Source organism: Melanotaenia boesemani, chromosome 24 (genome assembly GCF_017639745.1).
Source record: "Melanotaenia boesemani isolate fMelBoe1 chromosome 24, fMelBoe1.pri, whole genome shotgun sequence".
NCBI lineage: Eukaryota > Metazoa > Chordata > Actinopteri > Atheriniformes > Melanotaeniidae > Melanotaenia > Melanotaenia boesemani.
This window is the reverse complement of record NC_055705.1, coordinates 12,886,042-12,899,501: the sequence shown is the minus strand read 5'-3', so window position 1 is coordinate 12,899,501 and position 13,460 is coordinate 12,886,042. Positions and strand designations below refer to the sequence as shown.

Below are 13,460 nucleotides of genomic sequence, written 5' to 3'. Positions count from 1 at the left end.
ATACTGAAACAGCTCTATGTAACCTGGTGAAACATTTTTGTATGCTGACTGCATTTTTTCCAGACTCAATTTTCACACATTATAAAAGAGCATAGAAAGCATGTCTTTTCCGACTTTTAAAATTAAGTCCATGCTTTTTAATGTATGCAAAGCTGATACTTTGGGCATATTAACTGTCTGAAAACAACTGCATAAGAAAAAAAAAGTGAAATGCAAGAACATTTTAGTTCTGTGAGAAAAAGCCACAATAACACAATGCAACATGCAATCCGTCAAGGTCATTCTTTGCTATTTTTATTGCGCTAGCAAAAAAGAAAAGAGATAAAAAAAAGTTTGCTTGTAGAGTTTGCTCAGACATAGATAGCTGCTAAGCCTAAACAAATACAATATGTGGGAGATTAAAGAAAGTCACAGCAAAGGATCCATTTTCTGGAGATTTAAATTCTACTCAACGTCAAACCAGTAAAAATAGTCAAGTCTGCTTTCGGGACTTCTTTGTTGTTGCAACTGGGAGATATTTCAAGCCCATGAAGAGGTTATCAGACTGTACAGTCATGGTGTCCTGTGCTGTTCTCATCCTGTTCCCTTTCTGGATGCAGGTTCTGGTTCAAGCCTGTAAAGAAGATGAGCTTTCAAGAGAGGTTGTGCTGTCGTGGTTCAGGGAGCAAGTTCTGGTGGGCCTTGGACTAGTAGAGCCCCCTTTATCTCTCGGTCAAGAACCTGATGGGGAGACGGCACAGCCACAGATAAGAGAACGGTATAATAGGGTCCGCAGGGCAAGCAGAGCAGGATGGGTCAATCATAAAACCAGTTTGGACCAGGAAAATGCTCAAATTACTCTGTTCTCCAGTTCTGGTGAGAAGTTTTTGAATTTACTCTCATTTCACACTCATTTATTTGATCCTTAAATTTACATTAACTACTTGAAATACAGAATTTTTGCCTCTTAAAAGAGAAAATAATACACTAATATGTACTAGTCTGAAAGTTTTTGTCTTTCTTTTCACATTAATTGCATGCTTTAATTTACCAACAAAATTATTTAAATTTTAAATGTAAGGATTCAAAGTTAACTGAAGACAAAGTGTGTACACACAAGGTCAATAAGCCTAACATGTATTAGATGGCAAGACACTAAAAGGGTTTAAAGGTGAGCAGTAAGAGTTTACAATGAATATGAAAACTAACAGGCAGCCAATGCAGATCCAAACAGAGGGGCGAGGTGCTGGTGCCTTTTTGCTCTAACAATAAGTCCAGCCACCATATTTGTTAATAAAGTGGAAGTAGCAGAGGAAGCTGGGACCGATATCTTAATTAAATAAATGGCAGGAATCAGGGCAAAAATACACAAAAGTATGCATAAGTTTATGTAAGTCCGTAATTTAACGAAATTAGCTGATTTTTTAAATGGTCTTACGTTGGAAACAACAAAACTGTACAACATAAGTATCAGGATCATGGTTAAAATAAAATATTCCTAAATTCCTTGCAGCCTAGGATATATTGTTTGAAAGATTCTAAGATTACAAACAAATGGACTGGAAGAATCTAAGGGATCAAACAGAATGACCTTTGAAATCATTGAATTCAATCTAGGATTCAGAAAGATGAGGTGTAAAACTTACAAGTCTGCTGGCATCTCTAGTTTTGATCAACATGTACAGTTGTGTGTCATCAGCATAAAATGGTAATCTAAAGTATGTTCCTGAGTAAGCTGGCCATGAAGTAGCAAGTAATCAAAAAAACAGGAGGGTCCAAGGACTGAGCCCTGTGGTATACCACAAGTCAAATGTTGAGGAGATAAAATTATCCACAGTGACCAAAAATGTTTTGTATGAGAGATATTATTGTAATAAGGCGTGAGAGGAATCCATTATTACAACCAAAAGTGCCAAATCTTTTAAGAGAATATTGTGACTGATAGTATCTGAGGCACTTCAAGCCAAAAGAAATCAAAATCCATTTGTCTCATCTCAGCAACTCAGCAACAGGCAATCTGTCACCAAACGAGTCCCACCTCTGTCCCATGAAGTGTGCCAAAACCAGTTAAAAACATTGTCATTGATTACTTAAAGATAAAAGGTCTTTTGTGGTGGATGAAAGGCAGCTGGTTTAAAAGTGTCTTGAAAAGAACTAGAGTTATGTTGTAATAATCAGTGTTGGGCACGTTACTTTGAAAAAGTAATTAGTTACAGTTACTAGTTACTTCTCCCAAAAAGTAACTGAGTTAGTAACTGAGTTACTCCACTATAAAAATAACTAGTTACCAGGGAAAGTAACTATTTCATTACTTTTTTAAAGTTTAAAAATGTCAAAGAAGTTTGATTTTTTTCAGAACAGGTTTCACAGGCCAGGTGCATAGAGTAGAACAGCAAAGACTGGTACCTGAACAGAGGTTTTAATATTTATTGCACCTCAAAAGACCACAACTGGTACAACTGTACTTCAAGAATTTTCTTCATCATTTCCACCTCGAAAACGCCGTCTTTCCCTGAGACTCCGGACTCGCCATCTCTGATTTTTTGTGTGTGTGCTTCTATGTGCTGGGTTTGTGTGTAAACATCCGCCCACCTGGTGTCTCTGATTGGCTTATAAAATTTTCCTCCAATCATCATTACTTAATCGCTTACCCCTGTTTTCACTACAGGGGAAAACACACACACATTTGGAGCTCCTGTGTCTGTGAGCCAAGCTAGCGTTAAACCAAGTGGGACGACCACTTCGTAGCTTCACTCAGTAACTTGTAGTAACGGCATTTTGGTAATGGTAACGGCGTTGTAACGATAGAAAAAGTAATTAATTAGATTACTCGTTACTAAAAAAGGCAACGGCGTTAGTAACGGCGTTTATTTTAACTCCGTTATTCCCATCACTGGTAATAATAGAGTTAGTATATAAGGGAAAAAAAGGGGGGGGGGGGGGGTAAATGTATATGGTAAATGGTAAATGGACTTGTACTTATATAGCTCTTTCCCAGTCAGTTTGACCCCTCAAAGTGCATAAAGTATATTGACCTTTAGCTGATCCATCTACTGTTCACTGAGGCCTGATTTAAAATAATCTCCATGAAAGTGTATCTTCCAAGAAGCCATTCTTAAGGAAGGGAGACAGGGAAGAAAAGCTGAGGTATGCCAAATGACACAAGAACTGTAATGAAATTTTTTTACACCAGGTCTTATGCAGTGATTAATCCTCCCTTCCTCCCTTGTCTTTGAAGAACCGGAGCAATGGGAAACTTAAATGTGGAAGTGATGATTGACTGACCTCTCTGCTTTAAAGTTTGAACATGTTGAGCCCATACTAGGTTTAGTCAGATTGTTTAAGCAAATTAAGCCACTAGAGGTCAGAAAAAGCTAGATTAATGAGGAGATCTGATGATTGGCTTTATATTCCGGTATGTCATGTTGCTCATAATTTAATTTGATTTCGCTCTACTTTTGTCTTGGTAGACTCAGCCTGTGCAATAGTGGACTCAGTTTCACCAAAAGAAAGCACCAACAATCTTTTCACATACCACTTCAAGCCATCCATCAACTACCTAGACACTGTGGTCACATCAGCCCAGTTCTGGTTCTATGCAGGGGAAGGTGCCACAGAAAACTCTTCTGCATCACTTTTCTTCCTCAGCTCAGCCCAACAGCTTCTTCAGGCAGTGGAGACTCCATCCAAGTTGAGCTCTGATGGATGGACCACCTATCATCTGGATCAATTCCTGCTGGAGTCTGTGGCTCGGGGTCCTTTTCTGCTTCAGGTTCACTGCTCAGCCTGCCAGTGCCACACCAGTGAACCAGACAAGACTCCTTTTCTTCACCTCCATGTTCAGCCTAGGCGCCCCACTCGTTCACCCCGTCAGGCAGAGTTTAACATCCCCTGGTCTCCCTCTGCAATCTACCTTCTTCAGCGTCCCTCACAGGAGAGGCCTCAGCACAGCGACTGCCACCGGGCAGAAATTGAAATCAACTTTGAAGAGCTGGGCTGGGACAACTGGATCATCCATCCGAAGACTCTGACCTTCTACTACTGTCACGGGAACTGCTCAGCTGGAGATCGAGCCGCTGCAATGTTGGGGATGTCTCAGTGCTGTGCTCCTGTCCCAGGAACCATGAAGTCCCTGAAGATCACAACTACATCTGATGGCGGATACTCGTTCAAGTATGAGACTTTACCTAACATAATGCCCGAGGAGTGCACTTGTATTTGATAAACTTTTTTGTTAGATGGCTTGTTTGTAAGGCTGCAATTTTATAAATTTTTTGAAGGAAAGAATTGTTCTTTCTATAAACAATCATGATAATTTCTTGTAAAAAATGGTACATTAATGTTTTAATTTTAATCCTTTTCTAATAAAGGATCACTAGACCTATACGATGGAGTAAACGATTACATCCATGGGGAATTTTTAGCTTAATAAAGTGAGACTGTACTTTGAAGAGGATGTGTTATATTTACAAGTTTCCTTAATTACTACAGAAGTTTAAGAACAAATTAAATTTCCTTTCCGTTTGTCCTAAAATAATTGAATCATTCACCTGGTAATTTATCAGACATTTTCAGTTCAGGGCTCTAGATCATTCAGAGTGAGATAATGAATCCTTTCAGACTACACTTGGCAACAAAAGAAAGGGAATTTGTGGTGCCCAGCATGAGGTGGTGGTTCCAGGCTGTGTATTCTGATTTTTTTTAAATGAACAAATTGTTAAATTTTCTGACTGTTTTGGTTTTCAGACATCTGGTTCAATATGATGCCAAAAAGAGAGTCAATAGCAGAATATGCTGTTTGGCATTGGTAGAGAAGACATAGCAAGTTTGGCCACAAAGGAAAATTAGGCTTTCCCAACAGTATAAGCTTTAGAACCATTGTTACTAAAAAAATACTGAACACAAATTTCATTACTTTTGTCATGTTTTATATCTTAAATTGTGGGTTTAATTTAGCTGTGGTCTAAATAAAAATCTGTTTCACCTCCATTTTGCTTTTCTTAAACATGCTCTTTAGAGGGCACTGTTGGTATAATTTATATTTCACCTCATTTCTCTACAACAGTGTTCAAGTAATTGTTCCAATAAATGCAGTGTTGCTAGATGGTAAATGATCTAATACAAAAAAACAGAACCGAGACCATTTCATTCAAATATATTTATTTACTCTGACAATATAATCTCTAAAGTTACAAAAACTACAAAACGAAGTAGGAACAGCAATGTATAAACCATTAGAGTACCATATTCAAAATGGAATGTCGTACCTTGCCTTGCAGTAAATTGTAAAACTGGAAGTGAGTTGATACAGAACCAAATAGCTCTTTGGCAGCCCTGCAGCCACAGATAAAACTGCTGTCAGGAAATGAAAAGTTATTACTAAAAATAAAAAAAAAAAAAAGCTACTTATGACAGTCAGGAAAAATAGAAGACATGTTTGCATGGCACCAGCATTTAATCCAGACAATCATCCTTTCATGTTCTTTCTCCAGCATGAACTACAGCACAACATTTTAGCACAAAAATAAAGCAAAAGTATATCAAGGATGGAGAATGTCAAACCAAGAGTTTCAAAAAGACAAGAATGGTAATGTATTGTGTAAAGTGGACCAGGAGACAGATTACCAGCTGCTTTACAAAAAAAAAAAAAAAAAAAAAAAAAAAAAAAGTTGAACTTAACGCAATGTAACAGTATAATTACTGTGGTGCATAATTTAAAATAAAGGATCTGTAAACAGCCTTCTTAAGTAATATAAAACAGGTGGAATATATGTTGCTTTTCCACAGATAAGTATCATCTTGAGATTTTCTGGGGGTGGGTGGACGGGTTTGGGGACAGAGTATTGTAAATGAACCAGTTATACAGAAATGACTATTGGGAAATCCTCAAAACATTTCCTGTTAAGAATTCAAGCATTACCCAGGTAAATATTTTTGGTATTTTGGCCAATATACAAGTTTCAAATATCCTTTTAAACATTTCCGAAATGAACTTAATCAAATCCATTTAAATTAAACATGACTCATTCTGCACAGGTAGAGCCACTCTTGCAGGGAAAAAAAAATCTAATGCATTTGCTCCAAAATTAACATAACCTAAGGCTGTGATGTTTATGGTTCTGAGGCCAAACAAGCCTCAATAAAGACATTAACATTCAGTGACATTTTTATAAAACAGAGCCTCTCCTTTGTGGAGAAAACAAAAAGTGGACTCAGCCAGGAGTTTAAAGCTTACAATAATCCTTACGTGGTCTTTCATAGACATGGATAACTGCATGGCCACAAAAAAAAAAAAAAAAAGCAAGTGAAGGAACGGAGTAGACAAGGTTTAAGCCAAAGGCACAGTCAAGGTTTGGACAAAGCAGAAACAAGCAAGCAGAAACTCCAGATGTGACAGGCTTTCAAGTTTAGATTCATGAAGATTAACCATTTGTCACAACACAGGCTGGTCAGCATTTCTTTGTTTTTCCACTAACCACTAATACTGACAGGCACAAATCTTTCATCCACACACAGACTGGTCTCCCTCAGTGGTCTGACTGCATTCCCATATGTGCGTCCCCTCATGTGTTTAAGGCCAGAAGGAATGGAAGGACAGACGTTTGAGGCAGGAAGCACGCTCAGGCATGTATTCCTAGGAGTAGGGACAAAACAATACTCAGGGTGGATGCTTAGCTAATACTGTGGTATTTATAAAAAACACCCTTCTCTGACTAAGACGTTTTGATAAATGAACTGAGCTAAATCAAGACATGTCCTGAATGGAAAGTTTCCTTGCACTAATTTATCAAGCAGATCAACTATTCTTTCAGCTTCTTAAGTTTGATTTGATATTTTAACATCATAATTTAGTGTTGCTTGCACAAATTTCAAGGGCTTAGCTCAAGTTGCTAAGTTGTATAAAACAGTTCAAAAACAAAAGTATGGATATCTGCTTATGGCTTTATGGGTAGCTGCTATTCATTCACTTAAAACAAAGACCTGAGCTGTTTAACTGAACATTTTTTTTTTTAAATATATAAAATGTTTATTTAATTAGTCAAGGTTGGACTTGAAATTTAGTTGCCATCCAACAAAGGTTGAACACCCCATGTGTCAGCGTTATTACCTTTCTCGCTTGCCTCCCCCTGCTTCTCCTGGGCAAAGTTAAGGCGGTTCTGCTCAGCAGCTGTCTGTGCAGCTGTGTTGACCTCCGGGCTGCTGCTGCGTGAAGGGCTTCCTTCATCTGCCTGGTATGCAAGGTCCAGGTGCTGCTGCGCCATCTTCAGGTGCCTCCTCAACCGCTCCAGCTCCCTGGACGAGGGGCCCTCATCCCCAAAACTCTCTCGTCCAGAGTCCCCCATTGGCAAGTCCCTCAGCTCTTTCAGTTTCTCCTTCTTCATAGTGGCATGGTATCCTGGTGGAGCTGTGGGCATGGAGCGCGAAGAGGGTGGACGGGGCGCACGCGGGTTGAGGGTGGCCCGTTGACGAAAGGTGTCACGGATGCCACCAACCCCCAAATGGATGATTTCCAGGATGGTGAGGAGCAGGCAGAGGAAAGACACAACATACATAACCAGCAAGAAGATGGTTTTCTCCGTGGGGCGGGACACAAAGCAATCCACCGTGTGTGGGCATGGTGACCGTGTGCAGATGTAGGAGGGGATCACCTCAAAGCCATAGAGCACATATTGTCCAAAGAGAAATGAAACCTCAAAGGCTGAGCGCCACAGCAGCTGGCACACATAGACTTTCATCAGGCCATCACGGAGGATTCGCCGGCGACCGTCATGCTTTTTCTCTGCACCTTGACAATGCAATAACACAATTAAAACATATCTTGATATTGAGAAGGATAAAAACTTTTTCTGATTAAAATACAGCCTTACTTTTTTCTGCTTTGTCTGGCTTCTCAGGTTCAATTTCCTCAGTGATCATTGGGTCTTCTTCTCCATTGTCCTCAGCCTCTTCGTAGTCCCGCACCGCCCCGCGGCTGACAATGGGTATCCTTTTCTTCCGGTTCCGAACAGGCCGGTACTCACTGTCGCCCATTCGGGCGATCTTGTGCATGGCAAAGCCCAGGTACATAATGGTGGGCGTGGTGATCATGATCACCTGGATTAAAAGAAATCAGACATTTGATGAAGAAGAACTTTGCAAACACTTTTTTTTTTTTTTTTGCAGCTCACCTGAAAGATCCAGAATCTGACATGAGAGAGCGGTGCAAATGCATCATAGCACACGTTCTCACATCCAGGCTGCTGCGTGTTGCAGACAAATTTACTCTGCTCATCGTAGTAGATGGTTTCCCCGCCGACAGCTGTCAGTACAATGCGGAAGACAATAAGCACCGTAAGCCAGATCTTCCCCACAAAGGTCGAGTGGTTGGAAATCTCATCCAGCAGACGGGTCAGGAAGCTCCAACTCATGGTGCCGAGGTGATTGGAGCGCTAAATCGGGCCTGAAAAATTAAAAAGGAGGCAATGACTTCTTGTATGGAGATTATCCCCCTTATTCAGTGAGTAATAATACATAATAGGCTTTCAGATCAACAGCACCACTGTAGTTTGATATAAAATCCATGACAGTTGATAAACTGATGATTTGATCTGCAATAACTTAAATCAACCTGATGGAAAATGCATGCATGTGTAGTTTCTTGCATGTCTCAACTGGGTTTAATATTTGTTTCTTCACAGAAAGAAAATCGTTTTCATCAAACAGTGTCAAGTTTGTCAAGTTTTTAAGAGGGTGTTTTCACACAAGCTAGTTACTGAATGCTTTTTATAAAAAAAAAAAAAAAAAAAAAAAAAAAACATCTTAATTCTTAATGGGTTCATTATGACATTTCCATTTTACTTCAGAAAGAAATATTTCTTGCCGCACAGTTTCATCCTGGCTGGTGTTTTCTTTCCTTGTTTTACGATGAGCTGAATATTAGTTTTTTTTTTTTTTATTGTCTTGTTGTAGATTAGTTGGACATTTGCAAACCACGGGTTCTGGGAAAGTAATGAATGCTTTTCTCCCATTTTGTAACATTTTATAGCCTACATGATTAATTGGAAAAAGAATCTGCATACAATTAAAATTCCCATTTGTTCCCAACTTTTAGTCAGTGAAATTTATAAGCCTGTTCATTACCCAAGTACTCCTAATTAGCCTAATAAAGTCTCCAGAAACCAAACTACCATGTTTACACATCCGGACAATCATTTTAAAAAAATGCATGTGCAAATACAGCATTCAAACGTTCCAAGTCTCAATCACAGGGCTTTTTTTCCCCCCCTGTTTTTTGAAAAACTTGGTCTTAATCAAATAAGTTCCTCAGACATGCAGGTATATTTAAACTTAGTCCTGCTGGTCAGCCTGCACAAGCTGTGGTAGCACATTGGTAATGCTCCATTATTACAATCCCTTGGTATGCTAAGCTTGAGCTGCTTGATCAAAGTCAAAGCGCCGGTTGGCAAGCTGCAGCTAGCTGCCCCGGGACCTGCTGTGGCTGTAGACTGCAGGAATCATGCTGATTTAGAAATGGATTTCTCCTCTTTCAGCCAGAAATGATCCCAGTAACTTAACTTCAATAAGAACAGAAACAGTCCTTTTGTACTTCAAAGTCCTTTAACTCAGTTCAAACTCAGACTTGTGGCAGATAAGGTAGCGCAAGATCTTAAACTGAATGGTGAAAATCCAGTCAAGTTCATTTTAAACTACTTTGATATCAACTTCTTAAAAAAAAAAAAAAAAAAAAAAAAAAAAAAAAAAAAAACACCTTTTCATAGAATATAAACATGAGCACAAATGGAGAACAGTAGCTTCAAGGCTCCATAAACCTTACCACACTGCATCTCTACTTCTGGAATACAGTGCGTAGCAAAGAAAATAAGCAGCATTTCATGACTCATTTCAATGGAGACAGGCGTTAGCCATTACAAACATCTACAGGCTTGTCAACTCACATTGGTACAATATAGTCAGGCCCTCACCAGGTTAATCATGCATTCCTTTGCCAAACCTTTTCTCTAAACTTCCACCTCCAGACACTGGAAGGTGGAGACAACTGACTTGCCTGAGCCTGACGTGCCCACTGGAAAAATAATCCATGAAAATTCACGACTTTGACGCACAACCACACTACAACAACAAAAAAAAAAAAACATCCAGACAGTGGAAACTATGGGCACTGAAACATGTCAGTAACAGTAAAGCTAACAAATAGTTAAAATTGTAAGATTCATTTACTACAGGTTCATCATATTACCTTTAAAACAAACAAAAAAAAACAACAACGCCTGTGCCTGGTAAATGCTGGTTTTTGCTTGTGGGAAAAGTCCAAAATGTTTGGACAACAGAACACTTTGTGACCCTGAAAGAGACGTCAGAAACAAACAAGTACAACTGCAAGGTGACATCTGTTTTACCCTACAATTACAACACCCACATAAGAGTCATGCCACATACGTGGAACTGTTAAACACCACATCCATATGAATGATGCCTCATAAATGGGTAAAGTACTTAGCCTTAATTGGCTTGATTCAACCATCTGTGGTTGCTTTCTCACAGCTAGTAAGTCAGTACTAAAATTTAAAGGCCCTTTTGACATTAACAGATTGAATTTTAAAGGAGCAGTCTGGAGCACCACCAACTTCTTCATACAGACCCTCAAAAAAGAGAAAGGAGTTTCAGCTCTTTTCAGCCACAACCATTTTTTAAGGACATGACCTGCTATGCTAAATAATGAAAACTAACCAAAAGCATCTTTGGAGAAATTTAAGAATGATGAATCCAAAAGCACTCTGACCACTAATGACATCTAATAGCAGTACAATTGTGAAGACTCCATACTGACAAATTTGCTGAATATGATGTCCTTGTGGATTTTAATTTTGCACTGACTTCATTGAAACCAACTGCACTTTTGTCACCTGAAAAGTTTAGCTTTGCTGGGTACACAGCTACACAGTTTAACTCCTGCTTGAAAGGTTGATGAGGACGCATCCTTGCTAAAACACTATTAAAAGCCATCCTCTCTACTTTGGAGCACCTAGGAAAAGCAAACATCTCATCCCTTCACAATGTCAATACAATTAAGCCAAATTGGTTCCTCATTCATGTGTATGCAAACATTTCTGTAACCTCCAGGCAGACCAAACGTTTACACGGTAGCTTATTCGCTGGTATAAGAGTAAACTCAGCTCTGATTTAACGGCTTTTCTGCTTCAGGAGTCACTCAGCTCCAGGAGAAGATGAAGAGGGGGGGTTCGAGAGTTTTAGACAGAGAAGCTGGACAAAGCACAAGGCGAGTTAACATTCCTGCCTAACCAAAACCAGAAAGCTTGGATTTTAGGGTTCACAGAGCAGGCAGAGGGCACTTGAAATCCCTGTGTAGTCTGAACAGCAAGACAAGAATCTACAATTGTCCATCATGACTTTTCTGTGGCGTCTGTTATGCGGTTTCATTTGACTTGGCACAAACACATCCTAAAGAGGGGCTGTATCAGGCTTCTGTGCAGAAAAAGGCATCATAACCAGCTGAAAGGAAGTTTAAAAGGATCCTGAGCAGGACCGTTGAAGGCTGTGAACACGCTTTGCTGAGTCAGACTGAAATGTTTTGGAAATTGTGGCATTCCTGGAGGAAAAAAAAAAGTGCTGCCAAGTTTTAGTGGGGAAACAAAAATCCAGTGACTTAGAAGATGAAGCCATCATTTGAAGGAAGTCAGACACGATTAGTTAGATTAAAACGAGTATCAAGAAAAAGAATTAATCAGGAAAAGAGGGGAGAAAACAGTGTGTAGTCTGGGGGTGTGAGTTAAATTTGATGCACCGGACTGATATAACTTCTTTTCAAAAGATTTTCAATTAATAAACTTCCAAACACCCTGTATTACGCTTAAGCATAGTTTAAAACAATTATATTAGCCTACAGTTTTCACTCGGGCTTAAAAAAGTCAAAACTAGGACGACTCACCGCTCTCCGGCACGCGCAGTTTCAAAACTTGTCACGCGGAACCACTCGGCGTATTTGAACTAAAGCCTGTTTGTAAACTCAACTTTTGCTCGAGTGTACAAACTTTTAAATACGTTTTCACTCAGACGTAGAAAGAAGCTAAAGAGGCTGAACAAACCTTTGGTGATGCCAAAACACTCACCGTCTGCGCTCCACTCCGCGCGACTTCTCTCCTTGCGCTTAATTGCTTCACCAGGTTTTTCTAATTAGCGCGCGCTCTCATTGGCGTCCGCGTCCGAGGCAGCCGTCAGTATGAACCCATTCAGCCCGTGTTGACCCCATTTGTCGGGGTCCTGAACATGAAGACAAAAGAGAGATTTCCCCCCCCCCCCCCGTAGGCTCCTGCTCTCCTCCTCCTCCTCAGTCTCCCGCACCTCCTCCACGTAACTCGGCCCCATTCAAGTAGAGGAGGCCCCTCATATGAAACCTGAGATGCACGACTGACTACCGTTCTACCCTCACGACAAAGGACTATGAGAATCCCATTATATGTTTAAAAATATCACGATGAGACAAGTGTCATGTGGTCGTAACGAGGTCAAAATTTCAGTGACTAAAACACCACGAAACAAAATAAATCCACTTTACTGCAAGTTATTAACCTGGATATGCATAATTTTTATTGTATAATGGCTTGGCTCTTAGCTATCACCTCGAATAAAAGAAACATGGCTAATTGTGCTATTAACATAGCCTTTTCAATTTTAAACACACGTAGCCTACAGTTTGTTAGTGTTTAAATTATAACTATAAATGGTAACAGTTTACATGATAGGAATTAAATGTGCAGGGAAATCTATTTAATGGATGGATTAAAAGGCAACTTGTCCCTGGACAAAGGCGTGTACAGACTCCCTCTATCCCTCCACCAGCTCCATAAACTGCAGATTATTATCAATGACAGACAGATACAACCCCTCAGTTATGGTTTATCTGCTAAAGATGACAATATTTATATTAAATATGACAAAATAAACAAATTTTAAGGATAAAAAGTTGTGGCACACTGCAGCTGTGATGCTAATTACCTTATATTAACGGTTGTTGAAACCCCTTTACTCCATCTGCAGGTGTCATATTGCTAGTTTAACTGCCCACTTTAGACAACAGACTGGAGACAGATGTTTTAATGCGGTTTTGGAATTTTGCAATCTGATTTTGTCACCTGAACAATTAAAAAAGATTGGATGTTCCACAAACTGAAGGGTGCACAACTGTTGTAGCTTTAGTTTTTATCATCATTTTATCTCTTTTTGTCACTTTGTTGAGACTTGCCATCTTTTTCTAACTGTTTTATCTTCTCTTTTGTTTAAATTCCATGTTTCTGTTGCTGTTTAATATCCTTTTGTTGCCATTTAATTGGTTTAGTTGTCTTTTTATATGCATTTTTTCAGTTTTATGTCTCATATTATTTTGCAGTTTATTTGTCTTTGTTGCTGTTTTTTAATGAATATTTTGTGTACTTCTGCTTATTTGTGTTTTTTGTTGTTTATTT

General features: G+C 39.3%; 2 protein-coding genes across 3 annotated transcripts; one reads left to right on the top strand and one right to left on the bottom strand.

Moving 5' to 3' along the window:
• Nucleotides 1–319: 319 nt before the first annotated feature.
• inha (inhibin subunit alpha) lies at nt 320–4,657 on the top strand. Its single transcript, XM_041979157.1, has 2 exons — nt 320–855; nt 3,450–4,657. The coding sequence occupies exons 1-2, from the start codon at nt 528–530 to the stop codon at nt 4,199–4,201; spliced, it is 1,080 nt and encodes a 359-aa protein (XP_041835091.1). The 5' UTR covers nt 320–527; the 3' UTR covers nt 4,202–4,657.
• A 971-nt stretch (nt 4,658–5,628) lies between these two features.
• Nucleotides 5,629–12,270, bottom strand: LOC121635814 (gap junction gamma-1 protein-like). Of its 2 annotated transcripts, none has more exons than XM_041979155.1 (5): nt 12,108–12,270; nt 8,148–8,419; nt 7,848–8,073; nt 7,088–7,765; nt 5,629–6,613 (listed from the first exon to the last, which is right to left on the bottom strand). In XM_041979155.1, exons 2-5 carry the CDS (start codon nt 8,385–8,387, stop codon nt 6,600–6,602), a joined length of 1,158 nt encoding a protein of 385 aa, XP_041835089.1. In that variant the 5' UTR covers nt 8,388–8,419; nt 12,108–12,270; the 3' UTR covers nt 5,629–6,599. The 2 variants fall into 2 exon arrangements, with proteins under 2 accessions (XP_041835089.1, XP_041835090.1); XM_041979156.1 differs by lacking the exon at nt 12,108–12,270 and adding an exon at nt 11,927–12,095.
• Nucleotides 12,271–13,460: the final 1,190 nt, after the last annotated feature.